General features: G+C 43.9%; 1 protein-coding gene across 6 annotated transcripts in view; it reads right to left on the bottom strand.

Annotated features, from left to right (window-relative positions):
• Positions 1-427: 427 nt before the first annotated feature.
• Positions 428-21,172, bottom strand: part of ankfn1b (ankyrin repeat and fibronectin type III domain containing 1b) — a 122,561-nt gene continuing 101,816 nt past the window's right edge. For all 6 annotated transcript variants that reach the window (XM_010733081.3, XM_019268311.2, XM_027289559.1 and 3 more), the window contains 18 exons: positions 20,132-20,351; positions 19,703-19,910; positions 16,120-16,317; positions 15,269-15,382; positions 14,981-15,078; positions 13,816-13,906; positions 10,981-11,088; positions 8,440-8,539; positions 7,809-7,941; positions 7,400-7,519; positions 7,089-7,304; positions 5,807-5,973; positions 5,528-5,678; positions 4,592-4,760; positions 4,292-4,458; positions 3,966-4,173; positions 3,139-3,866; positions 428-3,053 (listed from right to left, as the gene is read on the bottom strand). In XM_010733081.3, coding sequence (XP_010731383.2) covers positions 2,745-3,053; positions 3,139-3,866; positions 3,966-4,173; positions 4,292-4,458; positions 4,592-4,760; positions 5,528-5,678; positions 5,807-5,973; positions 7,089-7,304; positions 7,400-7,519; positions 7,809-7,941; positions 8,440-8,539; positions 10,981-11,088; positions 13,816-13,906; positions 14,981-15,078; positions 15,269-15,382; positions 16,120-16,317; positions 19,703-19,910; positions 20,132-20,351 — 3,505 coding nt within the window. In that variant the 3' untranslated portion in view covers positions 428-2,744. The remainder of the gene's footprint in view (positions 3,054-3,138; positions 3,867-3,965; positions 4,174-4,291; positions 4,459-4,591; positions 4,761-5,527; positions 5,679-5,806; positions 5,974-7,088; positions 7,305-7,399; positions 7,520-7,808; positions 7,942-8,439; positions 8,540-10,980; positions 11,089-13,815; positions 13,907-14,980; positions 15,079-15,268; positions 15,383-16,119; positions 16,318-19,702; positions 19,911-20,131; positions 20,352-21,172) is intronic.

The following is a 21,172-nucleotide window of genomic DNA, read 5'->3' as shown; positions in this document are numbered from 1 at the left end:
GGTTGTGTGATTTGTTTTTGCAGTTGGCCCTCGTAAAAACGGCTTTTAACAATGTGAATAAAGAAGACATCTAAGCGCTAACACAAGAGTTCAAGCCATTAGTAAAACCAATTACAACTTATAACTTATCAGTTTGCCTAAAGACATCTTTATACAGTAGTTATACATAAACACATCTTTGAAGGTGTAAGGAAACTAAACTCTGTAAACACTTTGAGCGACACCACTCTGAACTCCCCCCTGTGACAGGTTCCACAGCATCCTGTGGGACTGTGCTACAGTAACTGAGGCCTGGTCCACTGTCTTCACCTATCATACTCTCCTGTTTTGGACCTTTCTGGTGCTACATTTGTAAATGCTGCAGGTTATTATATTGGTATGATGTTTGAGAGCAGGAAAACAAAAAAAGAAAAAGAAAAAAGATTCATTTGTATGCTGAAAAACAGTTCGTATAAAAAAATAAATAAAACGCAACAGCCTGCAGTTTTTGTGAGAGGTGGAGTTTGATGTAAACAATGCACAGACTGTTCTGTTTTCAAATGTGTTGTTGTGAGGTTTCATAGACTGTATACCGTGTACAGAGAAACCAAAACTTGGCACAGGTTCCCAAAACATAGCTAAAAAGGATGTTTGATTTTTTAAGAGGCCTTATTTATTAATGTGGTTCATCCCAAAAGTACAATACCTGCATCAGTGTTTTGGTAATTGAGGTAATCGACATATTAAAGACTCTCGACTCATTGCTATGACTTGCAAGCCGTGGCTCACGTGACCAATAAAAAGAAAAAAGACCACACTGATTGTGTGCTTGATGTGATGCGTGTTGAGTTAATTCATGTTTTGATAAGGGGACCACAGATGTTTGTTTTTTTTAATTCTTATTAAGTAGAAGTTATAATTCCTTCAAAATCAAATTAAATCCCACTCTAGTACGGCTATTTATTCAGCTTTCTTTTGGTGTTTTGATTTTGCTGGAAGGGCATTAAAGCTGCATAATTTTATTTAATTTTTTTTTGGTATATTTTTTTGCTGTTTTCTGCTTTTATTATATAGCAACAGATAGAGGGATGGACAGGGAATTCAGTGGAGAGAGAAAGAGACATGCAGCAAAAGGACCCAGGCTGGAATTGGACCTGGGTCGCTGAGGTAAGGACTTCAGGTCAGCCACCGGGGCGCCCCTGAAGCTACATCTTAATGTGTGTAAATTTTCAAGGTAAGAAATGGTTACATAATAGATATAACGTCACATTTTGGAGGGAGGTTGACTCGCCACAAGATTGTCGATTGTTTTGATTGTTACAATCTAAACAGAGCTGATTAATAAGTTCTACTGGGTTGCTTCCTTTGTAGTAGAGTCTTTTACTTATTTTCCAAGGATAGTTCACTGTTTAGTTTCTACTATAAGGTACCTAAGCGACTGAAAACTCACCCACTGACGCCTTCAGTATTCTCCTTCAGCCTCTGTTTGCAGGTCATAGTAGTTTGTTGAGAGTCCTCTCATATAAAAATGATTTTGAAACAGTTTAGGAAACAGTCTGGACTACACGTTGTTACTTTGTTAACAAATATGAAGCCTCTTAACAATTTCAGTCATCCCTTTCACGCTACAATCCCTCTGGGAGACCCTGCTCTAGACTGAAGGGCACCACTTTCTGATGCATCTGGGAATACCACTGAAGCAAACACAACAAAACACTGAACTGGTTCACTTTTAGCACAACAGTACTTTAGATGTACTCAGCACAATTCTGGAAGGTTTACATGCTTTTTTCCGTCTATTAGAAAAAGAAAAAAGAGTCAAGTATTGCTTGTTTTTTCTCTGTTGTGAAAATCCAAATTTCTGTTTTTTTTTTGTTTTGTTTTTTTCAAATTTTGTGTTACTTCACAAAATGAGATGATCGTATTCGTTAGCTACACTACGACTGAGTCTGCTATACAGAGGAATCGTTGCTGCAAAAAAGGAGAAAAAGTGCACCAGAGCCAGTGCCAAGTTCTGAAGGATGCAGCCTCCACCCTCCTCCTTCTCCTCTCTCTCACTCTCCATCAAGCTCTCTCTCCTTTGCTTGGCTGCTTCGCTACCAGACAGTACAGTGGCCAAGAGCAGTTGAGTGACAGGCTGACGGGCCAAATCGTCGGGCCGATTGCGTCCCCAAGCGGAGACGCCAGCCCCCCTCTGTACTTCTCCCTTCCTTCCTGCCTTCTGGGCCGGGTCCAGAGCCCACATCCTGGGAACATGGTGCCGGGCGGCTGCAGCCGACAGCTCTTTGGGAATGACACAATGAGAGAGTTCATAGGAAAAGCCGTGTCCGCGTGTGGCTGGGGGAGGAGATGATGCTGCCCATGTCGTTTTGGCAACGTGCACGGCCCGATGTGCCGACGTCAATCATGCCAGAAGTCAAAGTGACGCTCTATTAATCTTGCTCTGTATCACAATCTTTCTCCCAATGATTTCTGACAGCACATGAAACTCTGTTCTCTTTGTTCCATTTTGTTATTGTTCATTTGGTGTCCATATGAGGTTCTCTGATGTTCATAAAAAAGGTCCCGCGTACGGGAGAACGCATTTCATGGAAACAGAAGCCTTTCAGATAACAAGAACACAGCAGAAAATATGCCAATATGTTATAGTTGCAGTTGTGGACAGTAACACCACAGTGAAAGAGAAAACAGTGTAAAGTTTGTACAAATGTGACAGTTCCTTTCTTTAAAATGCTCTTTTTATTTCATCATCTCTCCTGGAAGTATCACACTGTGGTGGCTCGGCTGTGTTTGAGTGCTAACGGTGAATACTCCTTAATGCGAACACACAGTTTACCCCTCAGCCACGGGTTCTGGAGCTCCAGGGGACAGAAATCATCCTGAAGCCACTTTTCTCTATTGTCCACAACCAGCACGAGGCCAAAGTGCTTCAACTGTTCAGGACTGTAGTACACACACTGCTCCTGTTCACTGCCGCCTCCGCCGCTACCGAGCATACGCCGGGATACGACGTTCATCTCCTGCACCACCAGCTGGATCATCTCCTGCGCTGATGTTCCTGGGGTTACACAAAGCTGAAACGCAGGAGAAGACATCATGTCACAAACACAGCAGGAGTTTAAAGGTTAATAATGTCAACGTGTCAAAACATATCTATACCTTAACACTGATTTCCTTTGGCAGGCCTGTGTGGTATTGTGGGTACACTCTGAGCGTGGCATGACAGCCCTTCCTGAAGGCAGCACGTGATGGTGAGGAGAGTCTCTGTGTGCCGCTGTCCTCCGATAACGTACGTGCTGGTGGAAGCTGCGGTAGGCAGCGCTCGGCAGAGCAACAGCGGTCCACCGACGAGGGCCTGTGCCATCTTCGCTGTGGCGAGGTGGAGGGCGAGGTGCAAGTGGTGTGGTAACAGTAAGGCTGGTGGTGGGCTGAGGTGGTGGAAGGGAACTCTAGGCTGCTTGTTCTCACACAGAAGGCCTGTCTCTTCTCTGTGATGTGCAAAAGCTCGATCTGCCTGCTGGGCAGGATGAAGTCACTGTCAAACAGCTCCGGGGCCCCTCTTCGCCTTTCCCCGCTGCATCGGACTCCACCCCCTCCGCCGCACCGCTCACCTTCCCTCCCGTGTTGTGGCTCCGAGGCCTGAAGGACATCTGGCGTGGAATCCCTCAGCGCTCCCCCTCCGCGTCCACCCCCGCACATCCCTCCTCCCGAGCTGCTCCCGTCACTACGCAGGAAACTGCGGGGCTCCAGCGGCGCAGAGCACGAGAGGGGCGAAGGGGGCAGCAGGTCCAGCTCACGGGGACTCTGGGCACGGCTGGAGTCGTAGTCACTGTCGGTGGTGAGGAAGACCTCGGAGGAGCCCTCCTCGTCTGACAGTCCAGCAAAATCTGCAGAGCGTGACAAAAAATTGGCAAATTGAGCAAAATAATATCAGAACCTTGTATGTCACAGGGTCACACGTTTCAATTGTAAAGGTCGACTCTGACCTGAGTGCTTGCGGCAGGGTTCAGGTGAAGGCATCGGGGAGGGCATGAAGTCTGGCTGAGAGGAGGTGGAGGGAGGCTTTTCTGGCAGCACTTCCTTGGAGAAGTCAATTATCCAGGTTACGGAGATGCCTCCTGTTGGCTGCTTGTAACGGGCGTACTGCAAGGCGTCCATGATCCACCTTGCATCACGCCACACCTCCTCCATTTGCTGTTGTACAGTAACATTCAAATATGTTATTGTACTTACACAAATAGTAGCTTATCTCACCCAGATGTTGCAGCGGTATGGGTGTAAATGTCTTTACAGGCTGACTGAATGATCTTACCTGGATGTGTTCCTGGACCTGCTGGTGTTTCTTCTTAGCAGTGAGCAGCTCGGCCTCAGAGAAAGCTTCCCTCAGTGCCTGCTGAGACATGAGGGACTCCAGCTCCAGCAAAGCTGATACTCTGCAGTATTGGCCGATGAAACTGGGGCAATAGGCATTAAAGTGGACTGTGGGGGGAATCCAACAAAAAGAAAAAAATGTAAAATGGTGATCCAGTAAATACAGAAACAGATTCGGAAACAGCAGTTGCAGAACATACGTGATTATTAAACGTTTCAGCCGAAAATTTGATATACTCACCCAGTTCAAAGATCTGCAGAGGAAGGGTGAGGAAGCCGGAGCGTGGGGAGTATGGGTTATTCTGACCAGGAGCAGTGCACACTTCATCTGACGGAGGCAGGAGGAGCAGGAAGGACACTTTCTCCCCAAACTCCAACACTTCCTGGCTGTAGATACGGAAGTCCTGTGCCTAGACACACAGACACAAGTGATCTCAGGGGGCCTTTGGGACCACAGAAACCCATGCACATCTTTTTTACAATTTAAGCTTTTATTGGATAGAGATCATAGACTGCTAGGCCACCATGAAGTCAGTTTTCACTCATGTAAGTCTCTTGAAAGCAGAACCAGAGGCTCCAACTCTAATAGTGGAATGAGAAGTAAGGAATAAGGCAACTGCATGGTTTCCTGTAATTATGGGTTATTGCATATCACTAATACACTGCCATGTTTGTTGTTATAAACCTTTTTCTTTAACAACCATCCCCTCTGGAAAGCTCCTGATGACAGGCTAATCTATCAGTATTTTTATGAATATACAGTATATATATCCGTGTTCATATTCATGTAACTTTTCATAGCGTGTCGTAGCAGTCTGTAAAGTTTTTATAGCTCTAGTTGGAAGAGTGGGTGGTAAAAGGTTAAAGCCAAAAGGACAATGATTGCCATTGTGCAGGAATTCAAACCATGTTCTTTTACAGAAATCATGGAGAATTAGTGGTCTAACCAGAACTGGCTGATCACCCACTGGAATCATTTTTTTTGCTTTGAGCTATTGCTACTGCCTGCCTCTGGAACTTGGCTGGATCTCTTTTGAGGAGTTTCTACTGGTTCCATGATCAGTCCGAGTCATACACAAAATACAATTTCTTTTGCATTCTGTGAAGAAATCACTGCAAATCAAACATTTAACATTATGGACAAAGTTTCAGATTAACTCCGGGCCAAACTCCTGACCTGATTGCCGGGGACATTTATGTGTGCCATCAGGTCCTTGAGGGCGCTGCGCAGGTCCTGTAGGAGGCGATGTGGAGCACTCTGTACTTCATGGTCCATTTCCAACGACTCCTCCAGTGAGCTGAGGGCCTGCAGCCACTGCCACTCCTCTCTGAAACAACACATCAATCACATGCGTCAATCCACGTATTTTTGTCGTTATTTTTCCAGTATATTCGTGCGCCTGATTCAAAACTCCTGCATGTTCGAGACCCACATTAAGTGGCCTATGATCCCCACCTGGACACGTTGCTGTTGTCCCGAATTTTGGTGTGACAGAGGACATTGGGGAGTTTCTGGGGCACCAGTGCTCTGATCTGCTCCACTGATGTGCACAGCTTCAAGTAGCCCAGGTATAGGCCAGGAGACAACATCTTCCTGCTCCGCCTGTGATACACCAGCTTCTCCTGGGAACAGCAGGTGGACAGAAACTGAGTAAGAGGAGGGTATGGTAGTGTTGACTTGGGTTGTTTGTGTGGTGACACTGATTCTAATTTTGTTTCTATCCTCACGTTAATTTAAATGTTGTTGTTTTCATGTTTTGCTATTGTTAGTCCTTGAGAGACTTCAGTTTAAAGTTGTTCCAACATGTTTAAAGTGGAAGTAAGCACTTCAAAATAGCCCATCAGCACATTTTTATGTATTTCATCATACAATTTGTTCATAACTGGCCACAAAACAAATATTTCAGTGAAATGTGGTTTTGCCAAAGGGAGTCTCCACCATTGTTTTGGAACCACAAGGCCAAACCAGCTTACACTGGAGACAAAACAGCTTTGCAACAATGGTATCAAGTTTACCGGGCTATATAGACAAAATCAACTTGTGGTTTTGTTCTAGATTGTGGTCGCTCTGAACAAAACAGCCACACAGCATTAGTTACAAAACACAAAACAACAACAATTATGTAGATTATCATCATCACGCCCACAACGCTCACATTCAAATGTAATTTTACAATTTCTACAGCCCGAATAAGCCACTGATTAACTTTTATGTCGGACTGGCACAGATCCAAGATATGACCTGACATCTGGTATTTGAATTGATTTAATGGTAAGTCAGTTCAATGTGTGTCCTTAGAAAGAAGGTGACAAATGGAAGAGGAGAGTCATGATGATTAATGTTTATCTAAATAAAGAGTGTCTGCACAAGCAGCACTCATAATTGGAAGCACATTTCAATTTACAGTCCTATTGTTTCAACCTTGTGTTTACTGGTTTTCTGTGAATGAGAGTTTAATAACATTAAAGCGTACCAATAACAAAAAATAAATGTTTTCCAGTGATTTGGAGGCATTTTGTTGTTGACAAAGTGCCTTACACTACAGTGTTTCATCTTGCTAAATCTCCGGGTAACAAAAAAATGCTAAGAATGAGCCTGATAAAAACCACAACCACTGCTGACAAACCCTCCTACCATTCCTAACTGCTGTGGAAGCAGTCTGTCTCCAAAACAAAAGCAAAAAATAACAAATCTTCCAATCTTCCAATCACTGGCCGTCTATTCCTCAAGGACTCACATGGAGCGTGATGAGAAGCATGTCCAAGGCAGTGGGCTCTTCAGGGGACGAGATGGACTTGCGTTGGAGCTGGAGTTTGCAAAGCTGTGTCCAGCGAACCCCATCCAGGTTGGGACAGGCACTCATGTCCTTCAGAAGCACCAGCAGGGCGTTACCGTGTTTATCTTTGATTGGTTCAAAATACACCTGACCGAGGTCCTGGGTCCCCAGCATACCCTGAGGAAATACATCAGATAGTAATGGTCAGTGATTTTCTGCCTGTTTGTGCCACAGTTTTTCATTTTTAATTCATTTAAGTTGACTTGTGATACCTGAAGCTGGGAGACGGCCTGCAGCATCTTGAGGCGTGTCTGCAGAGTACAAGAGCAGGACGACTGGGACGGATTAAGACACTGCTGCAGCCAGGGAATCTCCTCCCATAGATAAGATACCTGCCAAATGGATCGGGTGCACACGTACAAAAGGTTATTTAAATAGATCTGATAGCAAACATAAGCTTTCTGTCTACTTTTGCTTCTTTGGATAATGTAATAATTTGTTAAAATGTGTTCATGTAAATTACTAAGTGTACATTAAGCCTAACCTATTAGTAGCATGAGTTTGGTAAATAAATAATTCCTGTTTTGACAATTTTGATATCAATAATCAGTTACTAAATACAGAGAAATCCATTTGTTGTTGTACGTTTCTGTCTGTTACTGTCTCTTCCTTTCTGTCTACCTTTGTAAACCAGAGGAAGTCCTGCATGAGGGAGCTGGAATAGGAATCTTCCACCTCTACAATAGGAATCTGGTCCTCTGGAGTTACCAACACGTTATCATCTCTGTAGAATATGGATGTCAGATAGAGACCTCTGGAAAGTAACACAGGAAAGTGCACGGGTTACAGAAGAAACACTGAATGGCTACATTTCCAAATGACGCCATAAGTTTACTTTGGTGAATAAAGCATGGAGCACTGGAGAGGAGTTGTACAAGATGTTTTGATTTTGATTTTGATCAGGTAAATCTCTGTAAATCGTTGTGTGTGAATTCTCAAAGTAAGAAAATACTACATATCATTAAAAATGTAATAATTATACCCCAAAAGCTATTTGAACATTAAATATAGCCCATATACACTGTTGCCCAACTTTATTGATCAATCTCTTCCAAACTTATCACAGTGAAAATGAAACCACAATCAATCTGATGTGTATGAATAGAAATAAAAAGAGGAATGAAAAACATTTTTCCAACTTTATGGGCAACAGTGTATGAATTCAATATATGTAAACTGACACTTTACACACTACATTTGCTATACACATAATAATTACAATTCCTTTATGTCACATTCAGCGATCATCTACCTTTTCAAGCTTTTAACAAATTTGCTGGTGGTTTGGAAGAGGTGGCGCAGGCTTTTGGATACTGAGTGCTTCCTCCCTTGTGGCGGAGCTTTGCACTGTTCTGTGGGGACAAGACGGAGAAGGAGAGAAAAAGGATTTTGTGAATTCCAAAGAAACTTGATTAACTGAGTCAAGATTTTTTTTGTTTTTATTCTGATACTTGTGAGGCTTCAGTGTCAGGGCACATGTGAGAAACTGTGACATGATTGGCTGTCTGGTTTACTTGCTAACACCAATGAATACCTCAGACCTGACAAACTCTAGAAACATCTCTTCCAGTGGCAGGTCGTTACCTAATTGACATCCAACCTGACACGTCCAACAACACGGTCGGAGTGGAATGTTTTTCGACATTTCATGCACTCCAGTGGCGCGACACCATTTGACAGTCGTGCTGGCTGCCAACAGCAGACTATGGGCCTTGAGGGAACCACTAGCTCTCCGATCCCAGAGGGACACTAACTGTGTGTATATGTATGTGTGTGTGTGTTTACCTGCATATACTATAGCTGCTGGAGCATGGCATGTCTTGAGCTACTGCCATATGAGTGGAGCCAAGGAGCTGTAGTAATTTTTTTGTGTGTGTGTGTGTCTGTATGTGTCTTAACCCTTTGCCACTCACTGACAGGGAGGTCAGTTAAGTCTGTGGGGACATGTTTATTTTTAGTGGGCCTGGAGGGGGTGGGAGGCGAGAGAGGGAGGTGTGTGTATATATGTATGTGTGTGTGTTTGTGTGGGCGTCTGTTGGTGAGATAACGCACCAACCCAACTCATTAGAAACCCTGAGTCCCAAACCCTTCACAGATTCCCTCTCCTCCCCTCCCAGGTGATCGTACTCCAGCCCCAGGCCACTTAAAGTCAATAAATCCCCCCATTCAGGACCCGAAAAGAACTAATTTTCTCTTCAGGTGGACGAGTCGAGGTGGAGTAACAAGAAAAAACAGCGCCCCTCGACCCCTCTCACCTCCCCAAATTTCTCTTTACTCGCGAGTCTGTTCAGCTCCAGTCCTCCTGGCCTCAGTCCCTGTTTGACACTGAGTAAGACAGACAAGTAGGGCCGACTGCTGGGGTGCCTGTGTTAGTCAAGGCCTCTTTCACAGTTTAATTAATAGTGTTTGGACAAGAGAGAGAATGTGGCGTGGGCCATAAGCTAGGCTGTGATGGGGGTGCGTACATGGACATGTGGGAGAGAGTCAGAGTTGAAAGAGGGAGCATGTACTTGAATATTTGTGTCTGTTCATGTACATGTGTATCTATGTGTGCGCCCGTCTATCTTTATGTGTGTGTGTGTATATGTATGGACAGTAGACAGAACGACTGGTGGGCTGTGGGGGGTGGTGAAGGGTGGGGGGCGCAGCAGTAGTCAGTGTTAATTTATGCCCTCTCCCGACTCCAGCCCAGGACTCGTCTCTTACAGGAATAACAAACATGACCCCGGGACACGCCACCTTGGCTACCGTGCCTGAACTCTCAAGCTCAATCAGTCGCCGTCTGAAGAACCAAGAGCCACTCAATACTGACTATTATATTGCGTCTCGCACTATTGCAAATACGGTCTGGTCTACAGTGGACAATAGTAAGTGGGTGAGTGTGTTTGGGCATGTGAGTGTGCGAGTAAAAAAAAAAAAAGAGAGACAACTTGCTCAATGCTAAATGCAGTTTGCCGTCATGTAAAAGAGTCAGTGTGGACAGGTTTTGACACTTATGGGACCAGCTTACAGCCAGCAGTGTTTGGGGATATAAACAGCCTGAGTGTGAGAGAAGTTGATCTGCATTTTGTCACAGAGAGAGAGGTATTCAGCAGAGGAAGGGCTGAGTCATGGAAAGACGCATAAGGGGGTGGGGGGTGTGGGGGGTAGGGGTTGTTGAGACAGAGGAGGGGGGTATTATTTTTGAGGTGGCATGCCGTCTTAGGGTGTTCGGCCCCCGAAGTACTTGTCGTGCCTGAGATTGTAAAGTGTCTGTCAAGGTGAGATGAAACACAGCAATTGGTGAGACGTGCTACACCTGCAAGCTGAACCGTCCATTCCTCATGTTTGTGTACACCAAGAATATTTTTGAAACACGAACTAGACGGTGGCTAAAAATTTGTTTAAAATGTGACGGGCGTAGTGAAAACGATAGAAGCTCGGGTTAATGTCACAAGCTCATACCAGAACTCAGGGTGCATTTCACTTTGACTTCTGCACTTTACTTCAACTGATATCCGAGCTAAACACTGATCTTAAGATTGTGGTCAAGCATATTTGTGGTTGTGTAGTTTCAAGTTGTTATTCTACCGAAGAATTTGCTGCATGTAATTTCGAACTCGATGGCAGAGTCTAGTATGATATAACGTGTACTCATATGTACTTCAGTGAGTACACTAAGTCACTATCACTCCCAGGTTTAGGGTTTTGGGTTTCACCAGGGGTCAACCATGCAAACCGTTAAAGCTCTCGTGTTACTGTTCAGTCTTTTAGGTAAACACGCCCACCAAATCGATCAAAAAGTTGTTGATACCATGGCAGACACAGTGGCGGTGAGCTTCTTTTATCTGTCCAAGTAGCTGGTCTAGTGCCTCCTTCTGGCCTCTCTGACGTGGAGCACGGCCATCGATATCCCTCCAACCTGCAGACAGAAGATAACAAGAAGGAAAAAATTAAAAATGTGACCATGCAATGTTCTGTACCAAGACTCATTGAACAGATTTGGGATATTTAGACTGGACTTAAGTTATACTGTGTATTAGTGATGGTGAAGCAACAATAATAAAATGCACAACCATGAGGTCGCCGACTATTGGACCCAATGTCAAGACTTAGTTTAGACTTACTACTTTACTTTAATGGTTTGATTTCAACTTCATAATCTACAGTAGCCAGGATTTACTCAGTATAACACTGCACTAATATACAGTGTATAAAATGCATGACATAACATAAATGACATACAGGATCACCTGTACGTTTGGTCCTGCAAAAAAAAAAGAAAGAAGGTATTTAGGTTCTACATATTTTCTTAGTGGAGTAATGTTATCAGACCAACAGTCTTGATTTGATTGTTGATCAGTCCAGGTATTTATTCTTCTTCTATGAGCAAAGAGGCATCAGCCGACGTTGACTACTGTCAGTCAGTTCATTGTTTTTGGTGTGCAAGCCTTGTAAGACTTTTATTATGGACAGGTTGCTAGTGGGAAAGCACACCGATTGTTTTCACAGTGGAAAGTTTGAATACATCAGCATTATTTGGTTTATTTGAAATTGGTGAACCTAGATCTATGGACTATGGAGCAATAACTTTGGTTAGAAGAAAATAAACTGGACTATGCGTTTGAACTTTTATGGAAAACTTGTTCTTTGAAGCGTGCCTCAGAATCACACTTCTCAGCAGCAGACTCACAAAGACGTTTAGGGTATGAAATACTCAAAATACAGGTTAATATTGTGCATTCTCCTTCTTTTAGTGATTTTAATTGTAGTAAAAAGTAATCTAGAATATACTTGGGTGACTTGATATGAGACTTTCAATAGTAAAAGTGAGCATACAGTGCTGACACATATATCAGTGGGACTTTAGGCGAGGTTAGTTTGAGGACTTGGAGAGGGGGCTAATCAAATTCTTCTTGGGACCCCAAAACTTGTTGGTCTGGCCCTGTTCCTTTGGCTTCCAATAGTAGGAGTGAGAGGTGTTTGAGATGGCTTGCTTCTCAAACAGATCTAGTGTGTGTATGATAGGAAACAGCACCCACCCCAGTGTGAGAAAGCTGTGGTTGGCTGACAGACAGACCTACTGAGCACTGCTGCGACTGACTGCTCTGCACATATTTGGGCTCAGAACAGATGCAGACGCACAAACATATTGTGGCTGCTCCAGTGATAGAAAGTGAGGAAGGTTACGCACATCACCCATCAATCATAAAAACATTGATACTTTCTGTACACTTTCCAAACACACACATTCGCTTCCTTCTTCACAGATGACTAGCTCTGCAGAAAACGATCCTTCAGCAGCTTCTGCCTACTGTGTCAGGCAGCCAGCATCCTTGCTCGCTCACAGGAGGATGTGTCAGTGATAACCCACCCCTCCCCACCTCACACCATCAACCACCACCCCACCCCCACCCCCCATCACCCCACCCAACTCCCTCTCCCGGAGCCCCCCGGAGGGCGCGTGGGGCTGAAACACGGTGAGCTCTATTCCCGGAAAGGTGCCTGTCCCGACAGGACAAGCGGGCCCTTTAATGGGCGTCCACGGCCCGGTATAAGGCCCCCACTGTTGGGGCCGCGCCGCGTGCTACAGCACAGACATGCAAATATTTCCAGTGGTAGGCCCAAATGGAAAACACAAACACGCAACATCGAAATTAGCTCTGGGAGAAGGAGGGAGGGAGGTGGACAGTAGAAAAAAAAAGAGAGGGAAAGCCCAGTCTCCTAAAATGAAGACGCACACACACACACACACACACACACACACACACACACACACACACACACACACACACACACACACACACACACTTGCTGAAAAACACGGCGTGCTGATGAGGACAAACATGTTCATGTGTTCCCCAGATGTGCCCTAAGTGAAGTGCACACAATCACAGTACCTATGTTCACTCTAATACAGTAGGTGTGTACAAACTGTGTAGACTGTACATGCTGCACACAAACAGCAGTCATGAAACTCATCTCATAAATCAATGCACTTACTTCTAATGAATTACTTTGCATCAATTAATTAAGTTATGCTACTTAGACTACAAACAATATACAAAAACCTAGTTAGATAGATAGATAGATAGATAGATAGATAGATAGATAGATAGATGAAGAAAGGGAGAAAGAGTGTCAGAGCTGCTGTGGTGAGTCAACACCTCAGCTGTTGCACATGACTTCACGGTTAACTTCTTGGCTGAACCCGGGCAGCTTCTTCTGCCAGCCAGCCCCAAACACCATCCTGAGGCTATGGTTACACACACTGACGTCCGCAGAGGGGGTCCCAAAACCCTCCCAGCCTGCTGGCTGAGGAGGGTCCAGCTGTCACCCCCCTAATGATGTCAAAGCAACGCTGGAATGACGTTGGAATAACCAAATCGATTGACTGGACGTGAAATGATGCGTTGTGTAAGTCCTTTTATGTGTGGGAAAGCTCTGAGAGATTGTATCATTCAGTCAGGACACACACACACACACACACACACACACACACACACACACACACACACACACACACACACTGTGTGAAAACTATTTCGCAGTGGTGTTAATTTAGTGAGGCCAGCCAAAACCCTTCAGGGGTCTTTTTTGGTTGTTAACTTGGAACTTTTTCTTTTTTGAACACACGATGGAGACTTACTGGAAGGTGCAGCGCAGCCAGGGGTGGAGACTACTGGAGGTCCCCAGCCCTTCATGTTGTAGGCAGACACCTGGACATAGTAATAGGTCCCCTGTAAGGACAGGACACATGACAGTTAAGGACTAAAGCCATATACATATGTATGTGTGCGGTTCAGTGCATCTGTTTGTCTCTTGCTAGGTCCCTGTCTGTCTTTATTTCAATGTGTGTGTGTGTGGAGGGTGAAGGGTGAATCTAGAAGCTCTGTCTGTCTCTGTGCCCAATGTGCAGACAGCAGCCCTCTGTCTCTCCTTTCTCAGCCAGATCAATCAAAGCAGCCGCCGACACTTCCTGACCTCGCCTTGACCCCTGTCATGTGACAGGAGTGAGCTTTGGCTGGCAGCGGGGGTCTTAAAGGGGGGGTTTCTCCCACACAATAACAAACAACCAGTGGAGCGTCCATTTGTCTACATGCATGCTTAAAAATGCCAAACATAAATCAGGTTCCAGGCTACCAAGCTGCTCTTTTTATCATTTTGGAGGCTGTTTTGCAACTGTTGCTTATGAATGGTCAAAAGCCACGACTAACAAATAACTAATAAACTCTTTTCCCATCACTGCCCCCCATCATGTGGGGATAGTGACTACAACTCGTGTGTGGAGTCTGATGTATGTAATAAAGAAGAGTCACTTGGGAAATGCCTTCAGATGTCACCTAAGCAAACGCCTCCCATGTAAATAATATCAGGCACCTTCGTGTGGGGGAATAGCTTCTAAGTTTTTTATCGGTCAGCACCAGCAGCTGGAGAAGCCAGAGCTTAGCGGCCCTTTGTGTTTCTCATAAACCCATAAACTACGAGATAATGCATCCTTTTTATTTATTATTTTTATTTTTATGGTGGTTTCTAAGGTGGGAACAGAGAACTGCTTCACAAGGTTTTTGTGAAAAGTGTAGGATGAAGTAGAGTCGATGTTCGATCCAGGAAACCTTCAAAATAAGTGTAAAATTTATAGTCCGTGGAGCAGCTCCTGGTGTTACCTTTTGACAGATTCCCATATGAGAGATTTAGTTCTGTTATTTTGGATACTGAAGCGGATTCTTTTTGATTCCTGCTGATTGAATGATCATACTGGTTCAACAGACCATCAATAATAAGGTGCAGGCTGACATTCTGGCAGCACTTACAGAAGTGAGTCCTGTGATGTTGCACTGTAGCAAAGTGGTGTCCTCCACCACCATCTCACCCAGCAAAGGAACGAATAAGGGAGCAGTGCTCCAGCTCACTGCAGACACACAAACAACAGTTAAACAGTTTATATCAAGACAAAGACTAAATGGTATTGGATACATAAAAATGTTCTGAAAATTTGTTTTTTTTAATACTTTAAAAAGTTTGGGCATTTAGCTTCAGAACTTTACATATAGAGCGCGGTTGCTTCTAAATGAAGCAGTGGGATGTGCATGATGGCTGACCTTTGTACTTGGTAACCACAGCAGAGTTGACACAGAGAGGTTCCTGGAAGTCCACCCTTAGACTGGTGCTGCTGCTGACAGACAGGCGAACTACAGTGGGAGCGTCTGGAGGGTCTGGTAAGTAGACAGACAGACAGACAGACAGACAGACAGACAGACAGATGGCAAGTAAATAAGTAGACAGACAAACACAAGCAGACTAAGACCCTGCACATTATAACCATTATAACGGAGCGCGCACATGGAATTGGCAGCGTACTCTAATGACATCATTTAGTCTTCCTGGTCTGTTGCACAATGCATTGCTCAGTTTCAGAAGTGGGAAATGTTTAAAGTGTCAAGTAATGGATGCTTGTGAAATTGAAGCAATTTACAGTCAGTAATGGATGGAAAAGACAACAAGGCTGCATCTAGCATCTTCACAAATTAACGTCAAACCAGTCGTTACTGAGAAGACGTGATGATGTCATTGATTGCGATTGTACAAAAACATCGTTTTGACGTGTGGCGTATAATTTCCATCAATGTTCACACAATTTACCCATGAAACTACATGAGTAAGTGGAATTACAAAGAGGGGGAACAATCTTTTTTTTTTTTTTTGCATCAAAGTGCAGATTGGTTTGTGTGAAAGGGAGGAGTGTATGCATGTGAGTGTGTCTGCTTTTTGGGGGGTGGCTGTCTACTCTGCCACTAAGCGTGTCATGAAATGCCTATAAAAAATTAAAGCAGGAATACAGACGTGTTGTGTTTGCACAGACACACAGAGCCGTGTGCTATGCTTCCCAGTGTGGAAGCCATTAACTCAGCCCAGACAGAATGCCGGCAGAGAAAAAGGGTGCAAGCCTTACTCGCATGCTCGAATCCCGTCTGCATGCGTTGGAAGAGCCGGAGCCTCCACTCCCAGGCCTTTAGCTGCCTCTCCCGGTCAGATACGTCACGCTCGCCAGGACCCTCGCTTCCAACCTGGGCCTGAAGCTCTGACACCCGTTGCTCAGCCTCCTGCACCAAGGTGACCAAATGCAACGCTCGGCCCTCCAGACTCACGACTAAGAAACACATGAGAGAGACAGCGGGAGAAAGAAAAGTCAATGCATGCATGCTGTATTAAAAGAAGAGTTTCATTACCCTTAGGCACATGTTAAAGTGACTCCATTATTTCAAAACTGCTTTGACATTCATAAAAAACACTTTTATATCCACACATAAAAAAAGGCAGTTGGTAAATACAGCTCAAAGCTGAGCAATGCTGGACCATAAATCTGAGTGAGCTGTTTTTCCAACCAAAATTCAAAGAGTGAATGCAAACTTCTGTGGTCCAACGATAATGAAAAATCTTAATTAAAAGAAAATTCTCCTGTACATGCATCACTTTTTGGATAAGTGCTGTAGAACTATACCATTGTTCATCACAAAGTTATTTAGCTCACTCAAAGGAGACAATAATGTGTTGGTTTTACTTTTATCAAGTGCTTCGACAATGCACACATCTACATTGATACTGCAAAAGAAAAAAAACAACAACTCTGCCTGCAATGTTGCAGATTGCTTTTGCAGGCCTTTCTTTTTAATGTCTTTGTTTGCCAAAATGCTGTGGCAGATTCCTCAATAAACTTCATTTAACTAAGCAGTCCCTCTTTAAGGATGACATCATCCCGAAAATGACACAGAAAATGTGGTAATGAAAGCGAGAGGGGCAAGGGAGGGAGGAGTGTTCTTCATATGCGGTTATAAGGGAACACAAAATGGTGGGAACGTGCATAGGCATCATTTTAAACTGCCGTTGTAAAACTATTTTTCTGCAAAACTTTGTGGAAAAAATTGTACAACTGATCTATTTTTATCATATACCACAGCCTCACGGAGACTCCATCGGAGGAATGTTTTTCTGGGTGTTACTAAAACAATGAGCATTGATGTTTACTTAAACAGAAAACACATCGCTATATTAGATGAGATATAACACCCAATGAAACTATTTAAATCACTGAAGCAGTGCAGTTAGTGATAGCGGCTTGTGGCAGCATAACACAAAGATTAAAGATTCAAATCCAATTACACTTAAAGTCGCCAACGTGTACAGATCAATCTAACTAAAAGCACGCAACAGGTAATGTAAAGCTGTTAAGGTCACAAAGGACAGTAGCTGTACTGTACTTCTTCTTTGGTGGCTGGTCATTCCTGGAGTGTTTGGGACTGGTGTGTGTCTGTGTTTAGTCTGTGTGGTCTGTGTTTGTTCATTGTAGATTCCACTGTTGAGCGTTAGATTCCACTGTTGACAGTAAGTTTAAAGCTCCGTGTCAAAATGTCCATCTGGGTGTTTAATTCTGCGGCTCTCTCCATGTCTCCGCAGTGGCTGTGAGCTTCTCTTTGAATCTGAGTGTCTCTTCTGGGTGTTAGCTTTGTGTTGTTCTCTTCAGCCAGTTGTGTGAAGACTTAAAGGCCACTTGTCACATTTTAAAACAGGTAGCGCGAGGGTCGGAGTGGAGTTTTAAGGTTAGGGCTAGAATTATTACAGCGGATCCTTGGACTTGGACTCTTGGATGGATGAGAATAACTGTTGAAAGTCTATTTTGATTTAGATTTTATATTCCAGCCCTTCCAGGCCTAGAAACCAGTCCAGATGCTGTCACCATTGTGTACGTGTGTCTTGATTTGTCCTTACTTCACATCAAGGCTGGGCTCTTCCACAGCACATTAAAGTGGCTTTGTCCTACTAAGAGCCACTGAGGGATTTATAATGTGAATATGAAGTTGCTTTAGAGAATTTGTTTGATTGTCTTTGTCTGCCCTTTGTCTGTCTCTCTGGTAACCGCACAAAATTAAGTCAAGCATGGCAATATCAATGCGCATCGGAATCAATTCCTTTCAAAGCTCAAGAAAAAGTCTGCAGCCTCTTTGATGTCAATTCTCTTCAGATGGAGTTTGATTAGTACATGCTTATAGAAATAAAAGGCGAGCCATTACTTTCCTTATGTGCTGTTGTTCTCTCCCTTTCTCTCTCTGTTTCAGTCTTTTGTACACACACACACACACACACACCTCTCTCATGAGTTATTTGAGCTCTGGAGTGAGTGCACAATCAAAGAGCAAACTTCAGTAAACATCACTTTCCATTCAAGTGTTTTCAATTTAATGATACCTTTATAAGACGTCTGGCTCAGCTCTGGAGAAGTGTGCGTGTGTGTATGCATGCATGTGTGCAAGTACAAACACAAACAGCCTAGGAGCCTTACTGGCGAGTTCTAATCATTAACAGAGGAAGGGAGCAGAGGCTCAGCAGATCACAGACAGTGAAAAGTGCTTACGAAGATGACTAATATTGCATCATGATTACCAGCCCTTCATCGCCCTTTAATATGTTTTCACTGCCAGCAGAAAACAGAGTGGGATATGTGAGTTTGTCAATAGTGTGTGGATAAATACAATACCGGGAAACATGATAAGACATTGTGTTATGAGTTATGTGTGCGTTGTTGCTTTGGGCAACACCTGCGGTTGCTTTGGTGGCAGCTGATGTTGTCGTGACAGCGGCTTTGGCTTCCACAGCGACAGTTGTTGATTTGTCAGAGAGTGAAACCAAAACAAACCCTGTCTGGTATCAGGTCTGGTCGAAAGAAGATTTACGTAGAAAAAAACAATGATTACAGACCTGTCAAGTAAGCGACAGATGTGGTTTTTGGCCTTCTCACATCATTAGCTTGTGAAAGATACACGTTGTGATTGGCAGAGGTCAACTAATGTTGACTTTTCCACATATCATACACAATTTGATTGGCTTAAAAGTCAGGCAAATCAACTTGCTTCCCCCTCAAAGCCAAAGTAACATTTGCTATGGTGTGATTCACCAGTAGGCGAGCCAAGTTCTACTAACAAAAGTGAAGAGCTGTCGAATTTTACAAGGAACAGTATGATTAATTACAAGTGACTGAATGTATGAGAGAAGCATTGCTCTTATTAGCGAAGAGACATTGTGGTGACCCCAGACGAGGTTTTGGATCATTTCTACAGAAAACAGGAATGAATAGAACGACTAGACTCAATTTTGTGTAATGATTATTTTGGTGTGGTTGTATGGTCTGTAACAACAGGCTTAATAGTGGCTTTTATCAACTTTGCATGACCTCCCTTTCAAATATGTTTTGGGTTTTCATTGCATCGGGTTAAAGTAGTCACAGAAAATGAACACACTCCAGCACGTGGGTGTTGGCACTAATGCAGTAAAATGATATTAACTCGTAGCGACTGTAAGTAAAAAGGAGTATTCTTGACGTCACAAACGCACTGAACAACACCTACAGTAGGTGTTGTCCAATGTGGTCCAGAAGCTGCGGTTTTGATTTGATCTATTAACATTCAAACAATCCTTAAACCGCCACGTGCTCGTCCCCCTGTGACTCAGTAGATACATGTACGTTGTGTTCCTCTACTCACAGTGTGGGCTCTCCTTGGCACCAGCACGCAGTAGCAGCTTGGCCATGGGCACGTTGTTGGTCATGATAGCGATATCGAGGGGTAGGAGGCCCTCGCTGTTTGGTGTGTTGAGATCCAGCTCCTCAAGACTGTACTGGGACAGAAGCAGCTGCACCAAGTCCAACTCCTGGTGCTCCACTGCCTCAAACAACGCCTCATTACTCTGAAACTGTGATACAGAGAAAGTTTACATAAAGTGTACACATGCATTATGTTTCTCACAATATATTTTCTGTCTTGCTTTACAATAGATGGGTGGGTGTACAAATCTACAATGTTACTACCTCAGGTTCTCTTGCTATCCAACTTTACATGTTTTCCCTGACTATTTTTAGACTACAATGTTCCTGGGCTTATTATTTTTTCCTTCTCTTTCTCTCTCTGACTTACTATGGTGGTTTTGCGCAGCCTTTCCTTGTCTCCTCCCCGTCCTGACACCACACTGTCCTCCAGGGCAGGGGGGTTTGTGCCCACACGGAACTTTCCAGACAAGTTGCGGTACAGGCGGCGAGCAGCGCTTGGCGAAGACAGGCTGGCCGACTTGCGGGCCGGGGCCGGCTGGTGGGCCTGGTCCCCCCTCATGGGCTGCGTCATCTTGGCAGAGTCAGCCCTGGAGGAGAGACACAGATGAGAGAAACGAGACGAATATGATATTTGATTCAGCACACGTACTCTGTGAAGATTGGTTTTGAAGCCACTGAAAGTGATTACATCTCCAAAGATAATCACTGCTCTCGCTGATAAATGCTAAGGTGCGGCAAGGCCAAAAGAACAGAGGAAGACTCTGTACACTCAAGCTCCACAAAAAGAAATCTTGTACTATTCTCTTCTAGCCAGTTTAACACTAAACATTAAATTCTGTTACTATCAGAAACCATTTTTGCTGTATGATAGTGAAAGGACAAAGAAAAAGAACCTGAAAGGAAGGAACGCCAGCTGTTTGGCTAATGGACACCTTTACCTATAACATGTGGTTAAAATCAGTGTTGGGCTGGTCTCTACTCTGCAGGTTTTTAGCAAACAAGTTCAGATTCTGGCCCTGCAAAACAGCACAGACATTCACAGGGCTGAATGTGGAAATACTGTGTTAAGCGCCAAGACATCATGACTCACATTGCACTATCAATTGTTGAAATACATTTAATGCGTAGTGTTGATGTAACAGTATGTATGGCAGTGGCTGTCGAGACTTTTGGATTGTGACCCCTTAAAGCCAAGAAATGTAAACCCATGACCTCCTGTCACAGGCTGCATATGTAGGAAGGCGAACAGCTGATCTACGACTTACTGTATTTTGCATTTTTAGCTTAGGTTGAAAAAACAAACAACCCCCCCAAAAATTATATTCAACCCTCCGTGGTAGGGTTTAATACACCTGGTAGAGAACCACTGATATATGGCATGGTGAAATATTACACTGATCTGCCAGAT

The sequence above is a fragment of the Larimichthys crocea genome, chromosome XVI, assembly GCF_000972845.2.
Source record: "Larimichthys crocea isolate SSNF chromosome XVI, L_crocea_2.0, whole genome shotgun sequence".
Lineage (NCBI taxonomy): Eukaryota > Metazoa > Chordata > Actinopteri > Sciaenidae > Larimichthys > Larimichthys crocea.
This window is presented reverse-complemented; position numbering and strand designations above follow the sequence as displayed.